At 43.7% G+C, this 13,919-nt stretch overlaps 1 protein-coding gene across 1 annotated transcript in view; it reads right to left on the reverse strand.

Moving 5' to 3' along the window:
- Positions 1 to 7,246: 7,246 nt before the first annotated feature.
- The window catches only part of exoc3l4 (exocyst complex component 3-like 4), a 31,021-nt gene continuing 24,348 nt past the window's right edge, over positions 7,247 to 13,919 (reverse strand). Inside the window, exons 12-14 of the mRNA XM_072458244.1 lie at positions 13,309 to 13,461; positions 8,323 to 8,444; positions 7,247 to 7,549 (exon numbers count right to left, since the gene is read on the reverse strand). Coding sequence (XP_072314345.1) covers positions 7,336 to 7,549; positions 8,323 to 8,444; positions 13,309 to 13,461 — 489 coding nt within the window. The 3' untranslated portion in view covers positions 7,247 to 7,335. The remainder of the gene's footprint in view (positions 7,550 to 8,322; positions 8,445 to 13,308; positions 13,462 to 13,919) is intronic.

Here is a 13,919-nt window from a genome sequence, read left to right on the forward strand (position 1 = left end):
GCTTTTAACAACAAATACATCTTTATAGAGCTTTTAACAACAAATACATCTTTATAGAGCTTCTTTACAACAAATACATCTTTATAGAGCTTCTTTATAACAAATACATCTTTATAGAGCTTCTTTACAACAAATACATCTTTATAGAGCTTCTTTACAACAAATACATCTTTATAGAGCTTCTTTACAACAAATACATCTTTATAGAGCTTCTTTACAACAAATACATCTTTATAGAGCTTCTTTACAACAAATACATCTTTATAGAGCTTCTTTACAACAAATACATCTTTATAGAGCTTCTTTATAACAAATACATCTTTATAGAGCTTTTAACAACAAATACATCTTTATAGAGCTTCTTTATAACAAATACATCTTTATAGAGCTTCTTTACAACAAATACATCTTTATAGAGCTTCTTTACCACAAATACATCTTTCTCATGTTATTTTCTGTCTGATTCGCTCTTTAAAACCTTTTCTTTCGGTCTTTACGTTGTTTTTCGCTTCAGTTTAAATCATCTCAATCCGAACTCTTTCTCTCCAAAACGTTAAAGTTGCAGATGAAATCATCCTCGACATAAACAAATAAACAAGTAAACAAACAAACAAACAAACAAACAGAACCCTACACTGGTTTCTCACCTTCTTTGCTGAACCTTGAGCCCATCCTCAGACTTTTCCAGTCGCCGTTCGACTGACGATAAGTTTATTCTGCAAACGACTTGTGCGAAGGCGGGAAGTGGTTTATACAAATATAAAGATCTGTCATTTGTGCCTTTTCTTTCACTTTCATCACCTTTAAAGCACCTGCACTCACGTCGATCAGGCCTAAAACCCACGGCTTCCTGCTCCTCTTCAGATCAGAGCATGTAAACAGCACATATTTCACTCCGGTCCGTTCTGTTTGGTAAAAGACCACAGTTTTGTGTTTATTACCATATTTTCCGGACTATAAGTCGCACCTTTTGTCATAGTTTTGGCCGGGGTGCGACTTATACTTATATTTATACTTGTATACATATACTCCGGTGCGACTTATATGTGATATTATTTGTTATTTTCACACTTCATTTCATACTCCAGTGCGACTTATATATTGTTTTTTTCTTCTCTATTATGCATTTTTTGGCTGGTGCGACTTATACGGAAAATACGGTAAGTTCATTTTGGCACAATAAACCTTCCGTACATGTCGGCCGGGAACGTCCATATCACAATTGGAAGCAAATGAATGGCATTTTTCAAATGTTTTACTTTTTTATTTTGATAATATAGCAAAAAAAAAGAAGAAAAATCATGTACATTAAATTATTTACAATGAAATGTCACAAAAAATGAATTTAGTGAGAAAAGGATGAACTCATTACTGCTACCTTTGTTATGTTCAATAAATATTTTCACACTTTTTGGACTTTGAGCTGTTTTTTGAGTTTGTTCCACAGTTTTATAACTTTTATCATTCTGACTCAGTTTGAAGGTGTAAATATTCATCAGTTTTACTTCCGTTAAGTTGCAGTTTGAGACGACATTTTGAAAAGTAAGAGTTTAAAATGACAGGAAGTGGAGCTGAATCCCTCTGTGATGTCATCAGCGTGCGACAAGGCGTTGAAAACACACAGTCGGTTTTAAACATGAATTTGTTTTGTTTGCAAAAGAACTCGACTTTGCAGTGATTTAAATGTTTAACGGTTAATGCAACATACTTAATACATAAATAATACATGATTAAATAAATAAATACATTAGTAAATTAGTAAATTAATACATAAATAAGTAAATGAATACATAAAAAGTGAATACAGACATATATAAATAATTCAGTAAACCCCAAAAGAAATAAGTTGATAAATGAAATAAGTAAAGAAATACATAGATAATTCAATAAACAAACAAATAAATAAGTGAATAAATAAATAAATACATAAATAATCGAATTTAAAAAATAAGTAAATAAATACATAAACAAATAATTCAATAAATACATAAATAAAGTAAAAGGTAAATAAATAAGACAATACATACATAAATGATTAGGTAATACATGAATAAATACATGATTGAATAAATAAATACATTAGTAACTGAGTAAATACATACATACATATTTAAGTAAACACATAAATAAGTAAATAAATACATATATGAATAATTCAGTAAACACAAAAATAAGCTAAGTAAATAAATAAACACACAAGTAAATAAATACATAAAAAAGTAAACATACAAACATAAATAATTCAATAAAAACATACCTAAATAAATAAGTAAATACATATACATAAATTATTCAGTAAATACATAAATAAGTAAATATATAAGACAATACATACATAAATAATTAGGTAAACACATACAAAAGTAAACAATTAAGTAAATACATACATAAATAATTAGGTAAACACATACAAAAGTAAACAATTAAGTAAATACATACATAAATAATTAGGTAAACACATACAAAAGGAAATAAATAAGTAAATACATATATAAATAATTAGGTAATACATAAATAAATAAATAGATAGATAAAGTAAATAAATAGATAAAACATAGATAAATACTTTAGCTACATGAATAAAGAAAGACATAAATAAGACAGAGGTCATGCAGAGGCAGAGGCTGGTCAAGGTGAACTTCTGCTTTTCAAAGAAGAAGATTCACTTCTGAAAATGTCCAGTGTTTTTACATCAAAAGTGTTTGTGAGTTTCCAGAATGACGCAACTTCATTTCATCAGCTCAGGCCGAACTCGGCTTGAACAGACAAAGACAGAGAAAGTGAAAGTAAACGTGCTGCACCACTGCACGACTGAGCCTGCACCACTGAGCCTGCACCACTGAGCCCGCAGCACTGAGCCTGCACCACTGCACCACTGAGCCCGCACCACTGAGCCCGCACCACTGCACGACTGAGCCTGCACCACTGAGCCTGCACCACTGAGCCCGCAGCACTGAGCCTGCACCACTGCACCACTGAGCCCGCACCACTGAGCCCGCACCACTGAGCCCGCACCACTGAGCCCGCACCACTGAGCCCGCACCACTGCACGACTGAGCCTGCACCGCTGAGCCCGCACCACTGAGCCTGCACCACTGCACCACTGAGCCTGCACCGCTGAGCCCGCAGCGCTGAGCCCGCACCACTGAGCCCGCACCACTGAGCCCGCAGCACTGAGCCCGCACCACTGAGCCCGCAGCACTGAGCCCGCACCACTGAGCCCGCAGCACTGAGCCCGCACGCTTTAGACGCCCGCATTTTAGACTCTCACGCTCTGGCTCTGTGGTGTAACGCCCTTGTTTACAGTCTGGTGGCTCATGTCTGACCCTGTCAAATCTGAACCTGTTATTGTTAGTCTCTACAAACACCTCCAAATTAAAACCACACTTGTTTTTGAAGTTTGTGGATTATAACAAAAGCTGTGTCTCTGTGTAAAGGAAACATTCTCTATTTTGACCCTGAAGAGTCAGAACTGCTCTAAGTTTGACTGAACTAAACTTATACATCTTGGAACATCAAAGTTTCTTGTTATAAATGTTTATAGCTGCTGTTTGTATGTGAGCCTGAAATACACCATTTATCATGACAAAAACTAGTTTAGCCACTTAAGTTTCAAATGTGAGATCATTATCTGTAGAAACAAGTATTTTACCACACTTTTTGTAACACTTTATCCAGGCGTTAGATAAAAGGATCTTTCCCTCCTCCAAATCTATTCAAATCTATTCAAATTGGATTCATGTGGAAAACGACACGAGGCTCTATTGAAGCTGACAACAAGAGGAATCCATTTCTTTACAGAGACACTATATTATGTTATTGAAATTCATTTTCCATCAATAAAAACATTTTTCCACAATAAAAATAGACAAAAACAAGAGTCTCTTTATGACGCACGGCTCTAAAGTGGAACTATTATGGACAAACTCCACACATATGACACATCCTCGTGCTAGCATTGAGACCCATTGAGACACGTTAACTTTAGCATTGAGACACGTTAACTTTAGCATTGAGACACGTTAACTTTAGCATTGAGACACGTTAACGTTAGCATTGAGACACGTTAACTTTAGCATTGAGACACGTTAACTTTAGCATTGAGACACGTTAACTTTAGCATTGAGACACGTTAACTTTAGCATTGAGACACGTTAACGTTAGCATTGAGACACGTTAACTTTAGCATTGAGACACGTTAACTTTAGCATTGAGACACGTTAACGTTAGCATTGAGACACATTAACTTTAGCATTGAGACACATTAACTTTAGCATTGAGACACATTGAGACACGTTAACTTTAGCATTGAGACACGTTAACTTTAGCATTGAGACACGTTACCTTTAGCATTGAGACACATTAACTTTAGCATTGAGACACATTAACGTTAGCATTGAGACACATTAACTTTAGCATTGAGACACGTTAACTTTAGCATTGAGACACGTTAACTTTAGCATTGAGACACGTTAACGTTAGCATTGAGACACATTAACGTTAGCATTGAGACACATTAACTTTAGCATTGAGACACGTTAACTTTAGCATTGAGACACGTTAACGTTAGCATTGAGACACGTTAACGTTAGCATTGAGACACATTAACGTTAGCATTGAGACACATTAACTTTAGCATTGAGACACATTAACTTTAGCATTGAGAAACGTTAACTTTAGCATTGAGACACGTTAACGTTAGCATTGAGACACATTAACGTTAGCATTGAGACACATTAACTTTAGCATTGAGACACATTAACTTTAGCATTGAGACACGTTAACTTTAGCATTGAGACACGTTAACTTTAGCATTGAGACACGTTAACGTTAGCATTGAGACACATTAACGTTAGCATTGAGACACATTAACTTTAGCATTGAGACACGTTAACTTTAGCATTGAGACACGTTAACGTTAGCATTGAGACACGTTAACGTTAGCATTGAGACACATTAACGTTAGCATTGAGACACATTAACGTTAGCATTGAGACATGTTAACGTTAGCATTGAGACAAGTAACATTAGCATTGAGACACATTAACTTTAGCATTGAGACATGTTAACATTAGCATTGAGACACGTTAATGTTAGCATTGAGACATGTTAACGTTAGCATTGAGACAAGTAACATTAGCATTGAGACACATTAACTTTAACATTAACTAAAGATGAATTCAGTTAGTCAATGAATTAATCTTTTTATTAATATATATAGTGTATTTTGTATAATATGTGTCCTAAAGTATAAATATAGCTCCTATATTACTTTACTTCAATCAGTGTGGAGAGCAGTTTTTTTAAGTTAATTTTTCTCAAACTTTCCTCAAACAAATAAATCTATAAAAATGATCAAGTAAATCGATTAAAATGACCACTTTATTTGTGCTTGGTGTCGTTCCAGAAGATCGACTTCAAGACTTTATTAAAGATTGCAGTAAACTCTGATTCACGATTTAAACTCCTCCAGGTTTGTTTGATCTCTTCACGTGTCGTAATTATGGAAAAGTCATTCCCACATTGAGATTACGGTACTGCGCATTATAAGGATTTGTTGACCGTAAGAACACAATCTCTGGGAAATTTCCAGGTCAAAAACGCTGTGACCGTAAATCTGAAACAATCAAGTCCACTATTGGCAAACATGGATGACTAAAAACAGATAGAGTGGAAAGAGAATCATAAAACACGCCTGTTTCATGAATCACAGAGACGCAGTTTGTTTCCTCAGCAGTACAGTTAGCATTAGCATTAACACACGAGTCCGAAGGTCCGCTAGTCCGACGGTTCGCTAGTCCGAAGGTTCGCTGGTCCGAAGGTTCGCTGGTCCGACGGTTCGCTAGTCCGAAGGTTCGCTGGTCCGAAGGTTCGCTGGTCCGACGGTTCGCTAGTCCGAAGGTTCGCTGGTCCGACGGTTCGCTAGTCCGAAGGTTCGCTGGTCCGAAGGTTCGCTGGTCCGACGGTTCGCTAGTCCGAAGGTTCGCTGGTCCGAAGGTTCGCTGGTCCGAAGGTTCGCTGGTCCGAAGGTTCGCTAGTCCGAAGGTCCGCTAGTCCGAAGGTTCGCTAGTCCGAAGGTTCGCTAGAACAGACACTTCAGAGAAAACATGAATATAAGAACATTCTGTGTGTATGAATGTGGATTTTGGCATGAAAAATGAAGAAATTAAATTAGTTTAACCAAGAAAAGCAAAAAAATACAAGTAAAATAGCTTTATTCATCCAGATAATATACAACATGATTGATCGTTTGTACCTAAATGAGTAAATTAACAAGTCTAAAACCATCAATAATGTATATTATACATAATTACATTTAGTCAAAAAAACATCAATATATTAACTTTTCAAAAGCAAGAATTTATAAAACTAATGTTTGTATTTTTTACTTGTACCACATTTACATCGAGTCAAGAGAGAGAAGCAGGACTTAAGCAGGACTAAAGGTCTAAACCAGGTCTAAACCAGGTCTAAAGCAGGATTGTTGTGGAGTGCCAAAGCGAGGGTCTCTGCGGTGGTCTCTGGGTGGTCTCTTGGTGGTCTCTGGTTGGTCTCTGACTGGTCTCTGGGTGGTCTCTGGGTGGTCTCTGGGTGGTCTCTGGTTGGTCTCTGACTGGTCTCTGACTGGTCTCTGGCTGGTCTCTGGTTGGTCTCTTGGTGGTCTCTGGGTGGTCTCTGGCTGGTCTCTGGCTGGTCTCTGGCTGGTCTCTGGCTGGTCTCTGACTGGTCTCTGGGTGGTCTCTGGCTGGTCTCTGGGTGGTCTCTTGGTGGTCTCTTGGTGGTCTCTTGGTGGTCTCTTGGTGGTCTCTGGCTGGTCTCTGGCTGGTCTCTGGCTGGTCTCTGGGTGGTCTCTGGGTGGTCTCTTGGTGGTCTCTGGCTGGTCTCTGACTGGTCTCTGACTGGTCTCTGGGTGGTCTCTGGGTGGTCTCTGGGTGGTCTCTTGGTGGTCTCTTGGTGGTCTCTGGTTGGTCTCTGACTGGTCTCTGGGTGGTCTCTGGCTGGTCTCTGGTTGGTCTCTGACTGGTCTCTGGCTGGTCTCTGGCTGGTCTCTGGCTGGTCTCTGGCTGGTCTCTGGCTGGTCTCTGGCTGGTCTCTGGGTGGTCTCTGGCTGGTCTCTGGCTGGTCTCTGGGTGGTCTCTGGGTGGTCTCTTGGTGGTCTCTTGGTGGTCTCTGGCTGGTCTCTGGCTGGTCTCTGGCTGGTCTCTGGCTGGTCTCTGGGTGGTCTCTGGGTGGTCTCTTGGTGGTCTCTTGGTGGTCTCTGGCTGGTCTCTGGCTGGTCTCTGACTGGTCTCTGGGTGGTCTCTGGGTGGTCTCTGGGTGGTCTCTGGGTGGTCTCTAGGTCTGAGGCGAGCAGAGGCTTAGGCAGGAGAAGGGCAGGGTGGACAGACAGTCCTGGGACACTCTCACTTGCATCTCGCTGAACAGAAGTCGCTTTTTGTCGGGCGCCGGAGCCTTTTTCTTCAGCTCCGAAAACTTCTGCAGAATCTGACCATGTTCTCGACCTCTGACCGGACCACGGAACCAGAGGACGGCCGACAGGTGCCTTCTCCTGCCAACGAGGACATGAAGAGGACGTGAAGAGGACGTGAAGAGGACAGGAAGAGGATGTGAAGAGGACGTGAAGAAGACAGGAAGAGGACGTGAAGAGGATGTGAAGAGGACGTGAAGAGGACATGAAGAGGACATGAAAGGACATGAAAAGGACAGGAAGAGAACGTGAAGAGGACGTGAAGAGGACGTGAAGAGGACAGGAAGAGGACAGGAAGAGGACGTGAAGAGAACGTGAAGAGAACGTGAAGAGGACGTGAAGAGAAAATGAAAGGACATGAAAAGGACATGAAAAGGACAGGAAGAGAACGTGAAGAGGACGTGAAGAGGACAGGAAGAGGACAGGAAGAGGACGTGAAGAGAACGTGAAGAGAACGTGAAGAGAACGTGAAGAGGACGTGAAGAGGACGTGAAGAGGAAATGAAAAGGACATGAAGAGGACATGAAGAGGACAGGAAGAGGACAGGAAGAGGACATGAAGAGGACATGAAGAGGACAGGAAGAGGACATGAAGAGGACATGAAGAGGACAGGAAGAGGACATGAGCGCTGTGCCAGTCCTGATGCCCCTCCCAGTCCTGAAGCCCCTCCCAGTCCCGATGCCACTGGGAGGGGCATCGGGACAAGTTTAATGCTAATTAGCATTAGCATTAAACTTGTTACGGTGCAACATACAATGCACAATAATAAAAGTAAGACATGAAATAAACATGAAGTAAAAACACATAAAAAGTACTTGTGAGACAAAGACACATTGACAGAAAAGAAGTCTCACCCAAAGTCGGGACAGAGCTGGACGACGGGCTCCAGGTGGTTCTTAATGTCAGACGTGTGTTCCTGTCCAATGACGTCACTCAGAGCGCCACCTACTGGATCCAGCCAGTCATGACACGAGTCCTGAGAAAACAACACGTTTGTGTTTAATGTTGTGCAACGTCATTGGTCAAATTTAATTCAAATGTGTTCTTTACTCTAACGGCCAATTTGCACATGAACCAAGAGCTGTGAGTTAAGTGTGCTTCATGACCCTCCTGCTGTGAGGTAAAGGTGCTTCATGACCCTCCTGCTGTGGTAAAGGTTCTTCATGACCCTCCTGCTGTGGTAAAGGTGCTTCATGACCCTCCTGCTGTGGTAAAGGTGCTTCATGAGCCTCCTGCTGTGAGTTTAAGGTGCTTCATGACCCTCCTGTGAGTTAAAGGTGCTTCATGACCCTCCTGCTGTGAGTTTAAGGTGCTTCATGACCCTCCTGCTGTGAGTTTAAGGTGCTTCATGGCCCTACTGCTGTGAGTTAAAGGTGCTTCATGACCCTCCTTCTGTGAGTTAAAGGTGCTTCATGGCCCTACTGCTGTGGTAAAGGTGCTTCATGACCCTCCTGTGAGTTAAAAGTGCTTCATGACCCTCCTGCTGTGGTAAAGGTGCTTCATGGCCCTCCTGCTGTGAGTTAAAGGTGCTTCATGACCCTCCTGCTGTGAGTTTAAGGTGCTTCATGACCCTCCTGCTGTGAGTTAAAGGTGCTTCATGGCCCTCCTGCTGTGGTAAAGGTGCTTCATGGCCCTCCTGCTGTGAGTTACAGGTGCTTCATGGCCCTCCTGCTGTGAGTTAAAAGTGCTTCATGACCCTCCTGCTGTGGTAAAGGTGCTTCATGGCCCTCCTGCTGTGAGTTAAAGGTGCTTCATGGCCCTCCTGCTGTGAGTTAAAAGTGCTTCATGGCCCTCCTGCTGTGGTAAAGGTGCTTCATGGCCCTCCTGCTGTGAGTTTAAGGTGCTTCATTACCCTCCTGCTGTGAGTTAAAAGTGCTTCATGACCCTCCTGCTGTGAGTTAAAAGTGCTTCATGACCCTCCTGCTGTGGTAAAGGTGCTTCATGGCCCTCCTGCTGTGAGTTAAAGGTGCTTCATGGCCCTCCTGCTGTGAGTTAAAAGTGCTTCATGACCCTCCTGCTGTGGTAAAGGTGCTTCATGGCCCTCCTGCTGTGAGTTAAAGGTGCTTCATGGCCCTCCTGCTGTGAGTTTAAGGTGCTTCATTACCCTCCTGCTGTGAGTTAAAAGTGCTTCATGACCCTCCTGCTGTGGTAAAGGTGCTTCATGGCCCTCCTGCTGTGAGTTACAGGTGCTTCATGGCCCTCCTGCTTTGAGTTAAAAGTGCTTCATGACCCTCCTGCTGTGGTAAAGGTGCTTCATGGCCCTCCTGCTGTGAGTTAAAGGTGCTTCATGGCCCTCCTGCTGTGAGTTAAAAGTGCTTCATGACCCTCCTGCTGTGGTAAAGGTGCTTCATGGCCCTCCTGCTGTGAGTTAAAGGTAGTTCATGGCCCTCCTGCTGTGAGTTAAAAGTGCTTCATGGCCCTCCTGCTGTGGTAAAGGTGCTTCATGGCCCTCCTGCTGTGAGTTTAAGGTGCTTCATTACCCTCCTGCTGTGAGTTAAAAGTGCTTCATGACCCTCCTGCTGTGAGTTAAAAGTGCTTCATGACCCTCCTGCTGTGGTAAAGGTGCTTCATGGCCCTCCTGCTGTGAGTTAAAGGTGCTTCATTGCCCTCCTGCTGTGAGTTAAAAGTGCTTCATGACCCTCCTGCTGTGGTAAAGGTGCTTCATGGCCCTCCTGCTGTGAGTTAAAGGTGCTTCATGGCCCTCCTGCTGTGAGTTAAAGGTGCTTCATTACCCTCCTGCTGTGGTAAAGGTGCTTCATGGCCCTCCTGCTGTGAGTTAAAGGTGCTTCATGGCCCTCCTGCTGTGAGTTAAAAGTGCTTCATGACCCTCCTGCTGTGGTAAAGGTGCTTCATGGCCCTCCTGCTGTGAGTTAAAGGTGCTTCATGGCCCTCCTGCTGTGAGTTAAAGGTGCTTCATGGCCCTCCTGCTGTGAGTTAAAAGTGCTTCATGACCCTCCTGCTGTGGTAAAGGTGCTTCATGGCCCTCCTGCTGTGAGTTAAAGGTGCTTCATGGCCCTCCTGCTGTGAGTTTAAGGTGCTTCATTACCCTCCTGCTGTGAGTTAAAAGTGCTTCATGACCCTCCTGCTGTGGTAAAGGTGCTTCATGGCCCTCCTGCTGTGAGTTAAAGGTGCTTCATGGCCCTCCTGCTGTGAGTTAAAAGTGCTTCATGACCCTCCTGCTGTGGTAAAGGTGCTTCATGGCCCTCCTGCTGTGAGTTAAAGGTGCTTCATGGCCCTCCTGCTGTGAGTTAAAAGTGCTTCATGGCCCTCCTGCTGTGGTAAAGGTGCTTCATGGCCCTCCTGCTGTGAGTTTAAGGTGCTTCATTACCCTCCTGCTGTGAGTTAAAAGTGCTTCATGACCCTCCTGCTGTGAGTTAAAAGTGCTTCATGACCCTCCTGCTGTGGTAAAGGTGCTTCATGGCCCTCCTGCTGTGAGTTAAAGGTGCTTCATGGCCCTCCTGCTGTGAGTTAAAAGTGCTTCATGACCCTCCTGCTGTGGTAAAGGTGCTTCATGGCCCTCCTGCTGTGAGTTAAAGGTGCTTCATGGCCCTCCTGCTGTGAGTTTAAGGTGCTTCATTACCCTCCTGCTGTGAGTTAAAAGTGCTTCATGACCCTCCTGCTGTGGTAAAGGTGCTTCATGGCCCTCCTGCTGTGAGTTACAGGTGCTTCATGGCCCTCCTGCTTTGAGTTAAAAGTGCTTCATGACCCTCCTGCTGTGGTAAAGGTGCTTCATGGCCCTCCTGCTGTGAGTTAAAGGTGCTTCATGGCCCTCCTGCTGTGAGTTAAAAGTGCTTCATGACCCTCCTGCTGTGGTAAAGGTGCTTCATGGCCCTCCTGCTGTGAGTTAAAGGTGCTTCATGGCCCTCCTGCTGTGAGTTAAAAGTGCTTCATGGCCCTCCTGCTGTGGTAAAGGTGCTTCATGGCCCTCCTGCTGTGAGTTTAAGGTGCTTCATTACCCTCCTGCTGTGAGTTAAAAGTGCTTCATGACCCTCCTGCTGTGAGTTAAAAGTGCTTCATGACCCTCCTGCTGTGGTAAAGGTGCTTCATGGCCCTCCTGCTGTGAGTTAAAGGTGCTTCATTGCCCTCCTGCTGTGAGTTAAAAGTGCTTCATGACCCTCCTGCTGTGGTAAAGGTGCTTCATGGCCCTCCTGCTGTGAGTTAAAGGTGCTTCATGGCCCTCCTGCTGTGAGTTAAAGGTGCTTCATTACCCTCCTGCTGTGGTAAAGGTGCTTCATGGCCCTCCTGCTGTGAGTTAAAGGTGCTTCATGGCCCTCCTGCTGTGAGTTAAAAGTGCTTCATGACCCTCCTGCTGTGGTAAAGGTGCTTCATGGCCCTCCTGCTGTGAGTTAAAGGTGCTTCATGGCCCTCCTGCTGTGAGTTAAAGGTGCTTCATGGCCCTCCTGCTGTGAGTTAAAAGTGCTTCATGACCCTCCTGCTGTGGTAAAGGTGCTTCATGGCCCTCCTGCTGTGAGTTAAAGGTGCTTCATGGCCCTCCTGCTGTGAGTTTAAGGTGCTTCATTACCCTCCTGCTGTGAGTTAAAAGTGCTTCATGACCCTCCTGCTGTGGTAAAGGTGCTTCATGGCCCTCCTGCTGTGAGTTACAGGTGCTTCATGGCCCTCCTGCTGTGAGTTAAAAGTGCTTCATGACCCTCCTGCTGTGGTAAAGGTGCTTCATGGCCCTCCTGCTGTGAGTTAAAGGTGCTTCATGGCCCTCCTGCTGTGAGTTAAAAGTGCTTCATGACCCTCCTGCTGTGGTAAAGGTGCTTCATGGCCCTCCTGCTGTGAGTTAAAGGTGCTTCATGGCCCTCCTGCTGTGAGTTAAAAGTGCTTCATGGCCCTCCTGCTGTGGTAAAGGTGCTTCATGGCCCTCCTGCTGTGAGTTTAAGGTGCTTCATTACCCTCCTGCTGTGAGTTAAAAGTGCTTCATGACCCTCCTGCTGTGAGTTAAAAGTGCTTCATGACCCTCCTGCTGTGGTAAAGGTGCTTCATGGCCCTCCTGCTGTGAGTTAAAGGTGCTTCATGGCCCTCCTGCTGTGAGTTAAAAGTGCTTCATGACCCTCCTGCTGTGGTAAAGGTGCTTCATGGCCCTCCTGCTGTGAGTTAAAGGTGCTTCATGGCCCTCCTGCTGTGAGTTTAAGGTGCTTCATTACCCTCCTGCTGTGAGTTAAAAGTGCTTCATGACCCTCCTGCTGTGGTAAAGGTGCTTCATGGCCCTCCTGCTTTGAGTTAAAAGTGCTTCATGACCCTCCTGCTGTGGTAAAGGTGCTTCATGGCCCTCCTGCTGTGAGTTAAAGGTGCTTCATGGCCCTCCTGCTGTGAGTTAAAAGTGCTTCATGACCCTCCTGCTGTGGTAAAGGTGCTTCATGGCCCTCCTGCTGTGAGTTAAAGGTGCTTCATGGCCCTCCTGCTGTGAGTTAAAAGTGCTTCATGGCCCTCCTGCTGTGGTAAAGGTGCTTCATGGCCCTCCTGCTGTGAGTTTAAGGTGCTTCATTACCCTCCTGCTGTGAGTTAAAAGTGCTTCATGACCCTCCTGCTGTGAGTTAAAAGTGCTTCATGACCCTCCTGCTGTGGTAAAGGTGCTTCATGGCCCTCCTGCTGTGAGTTAAAAGTGCTTCATGACCCTCCTGCTGTGGTAAAGGTGCTTCATGGCCCTCCTGCTGTGAGTTAAAGGTGCTTCATGGCCCTCCTGCTGTGAGTTTAAGGTGCTTCATTACCCTCCTGCTGTGAGTTAAAAGTGCTTCATGACCCTCCTGCTGTGGTAAAGGTGCTTCATGGCCCTCCTGCTGTGAGTTAAAGGTGCTTCATGGCCCTCCTGCTGTGAGTTAAAGGTGCTTCATTACCATACTCGTGAACAGCTCCTGCAGCTGGCTCCACTGCTCTTGGATCTTAGCGGCCGCTCGCTCGTGCTTCTTGTTCTTGCACGAGTAGTCGCTCTTCAGCAGCTGTGCCAGGTACTCACGGCTCACGTGCAGGTGCAGGGCGCTCGCCAGCTCCTGCCAACACGTGCCAACCATCAGACAGGAAACAGGAAGTCAAAACAGGCATAATAATAGCATTATAATAGCATAATAACAGCATAATAACAGCATAATAATAGCATAATAATAGCATAATAAAAACATGATAATAGTAAAACAATAGTATAATAATAGCATAATAATAACATGATAATAGCATAATATTAGCATAATGATAATAGCATAATAAGCAACAGCTCTAAATACTAAGGCTTTGAAGTTTTTAGAACAAAAAACATGTCAGTTTATTCACTTTTCTATTAAAAGCGAGAAAAAATATATAATTTAGGTATAATTTTATATAAAGTATGTAATATATCAACAGAGATAATTGAAATACTATTTTGGGGTCAATATATCTGAGTATGTGTCCAATAAAACCTAAAAAACTGTTTTACATTTATCAGAAACATGAATGTCTGTCATAATCTCTA

Source organism: Eucyclogobius newberryi, unplaced genomic scaffold (genome assembly GCF_026437365.1).
Source record: "Eucyclogobius newberryi isolate DKJ021-1_F unplaced genomic scaffold, fEucNew1.0.hap1 SCAF_21, whole genome shotgun sequence".
Lineage (NCBI taxonomy): Eukaryota > Metazoa > Chordata > Actinopteri > Gobiiformes > Gobiidae > Eucyclogobius > Eucyclogobius newberryi.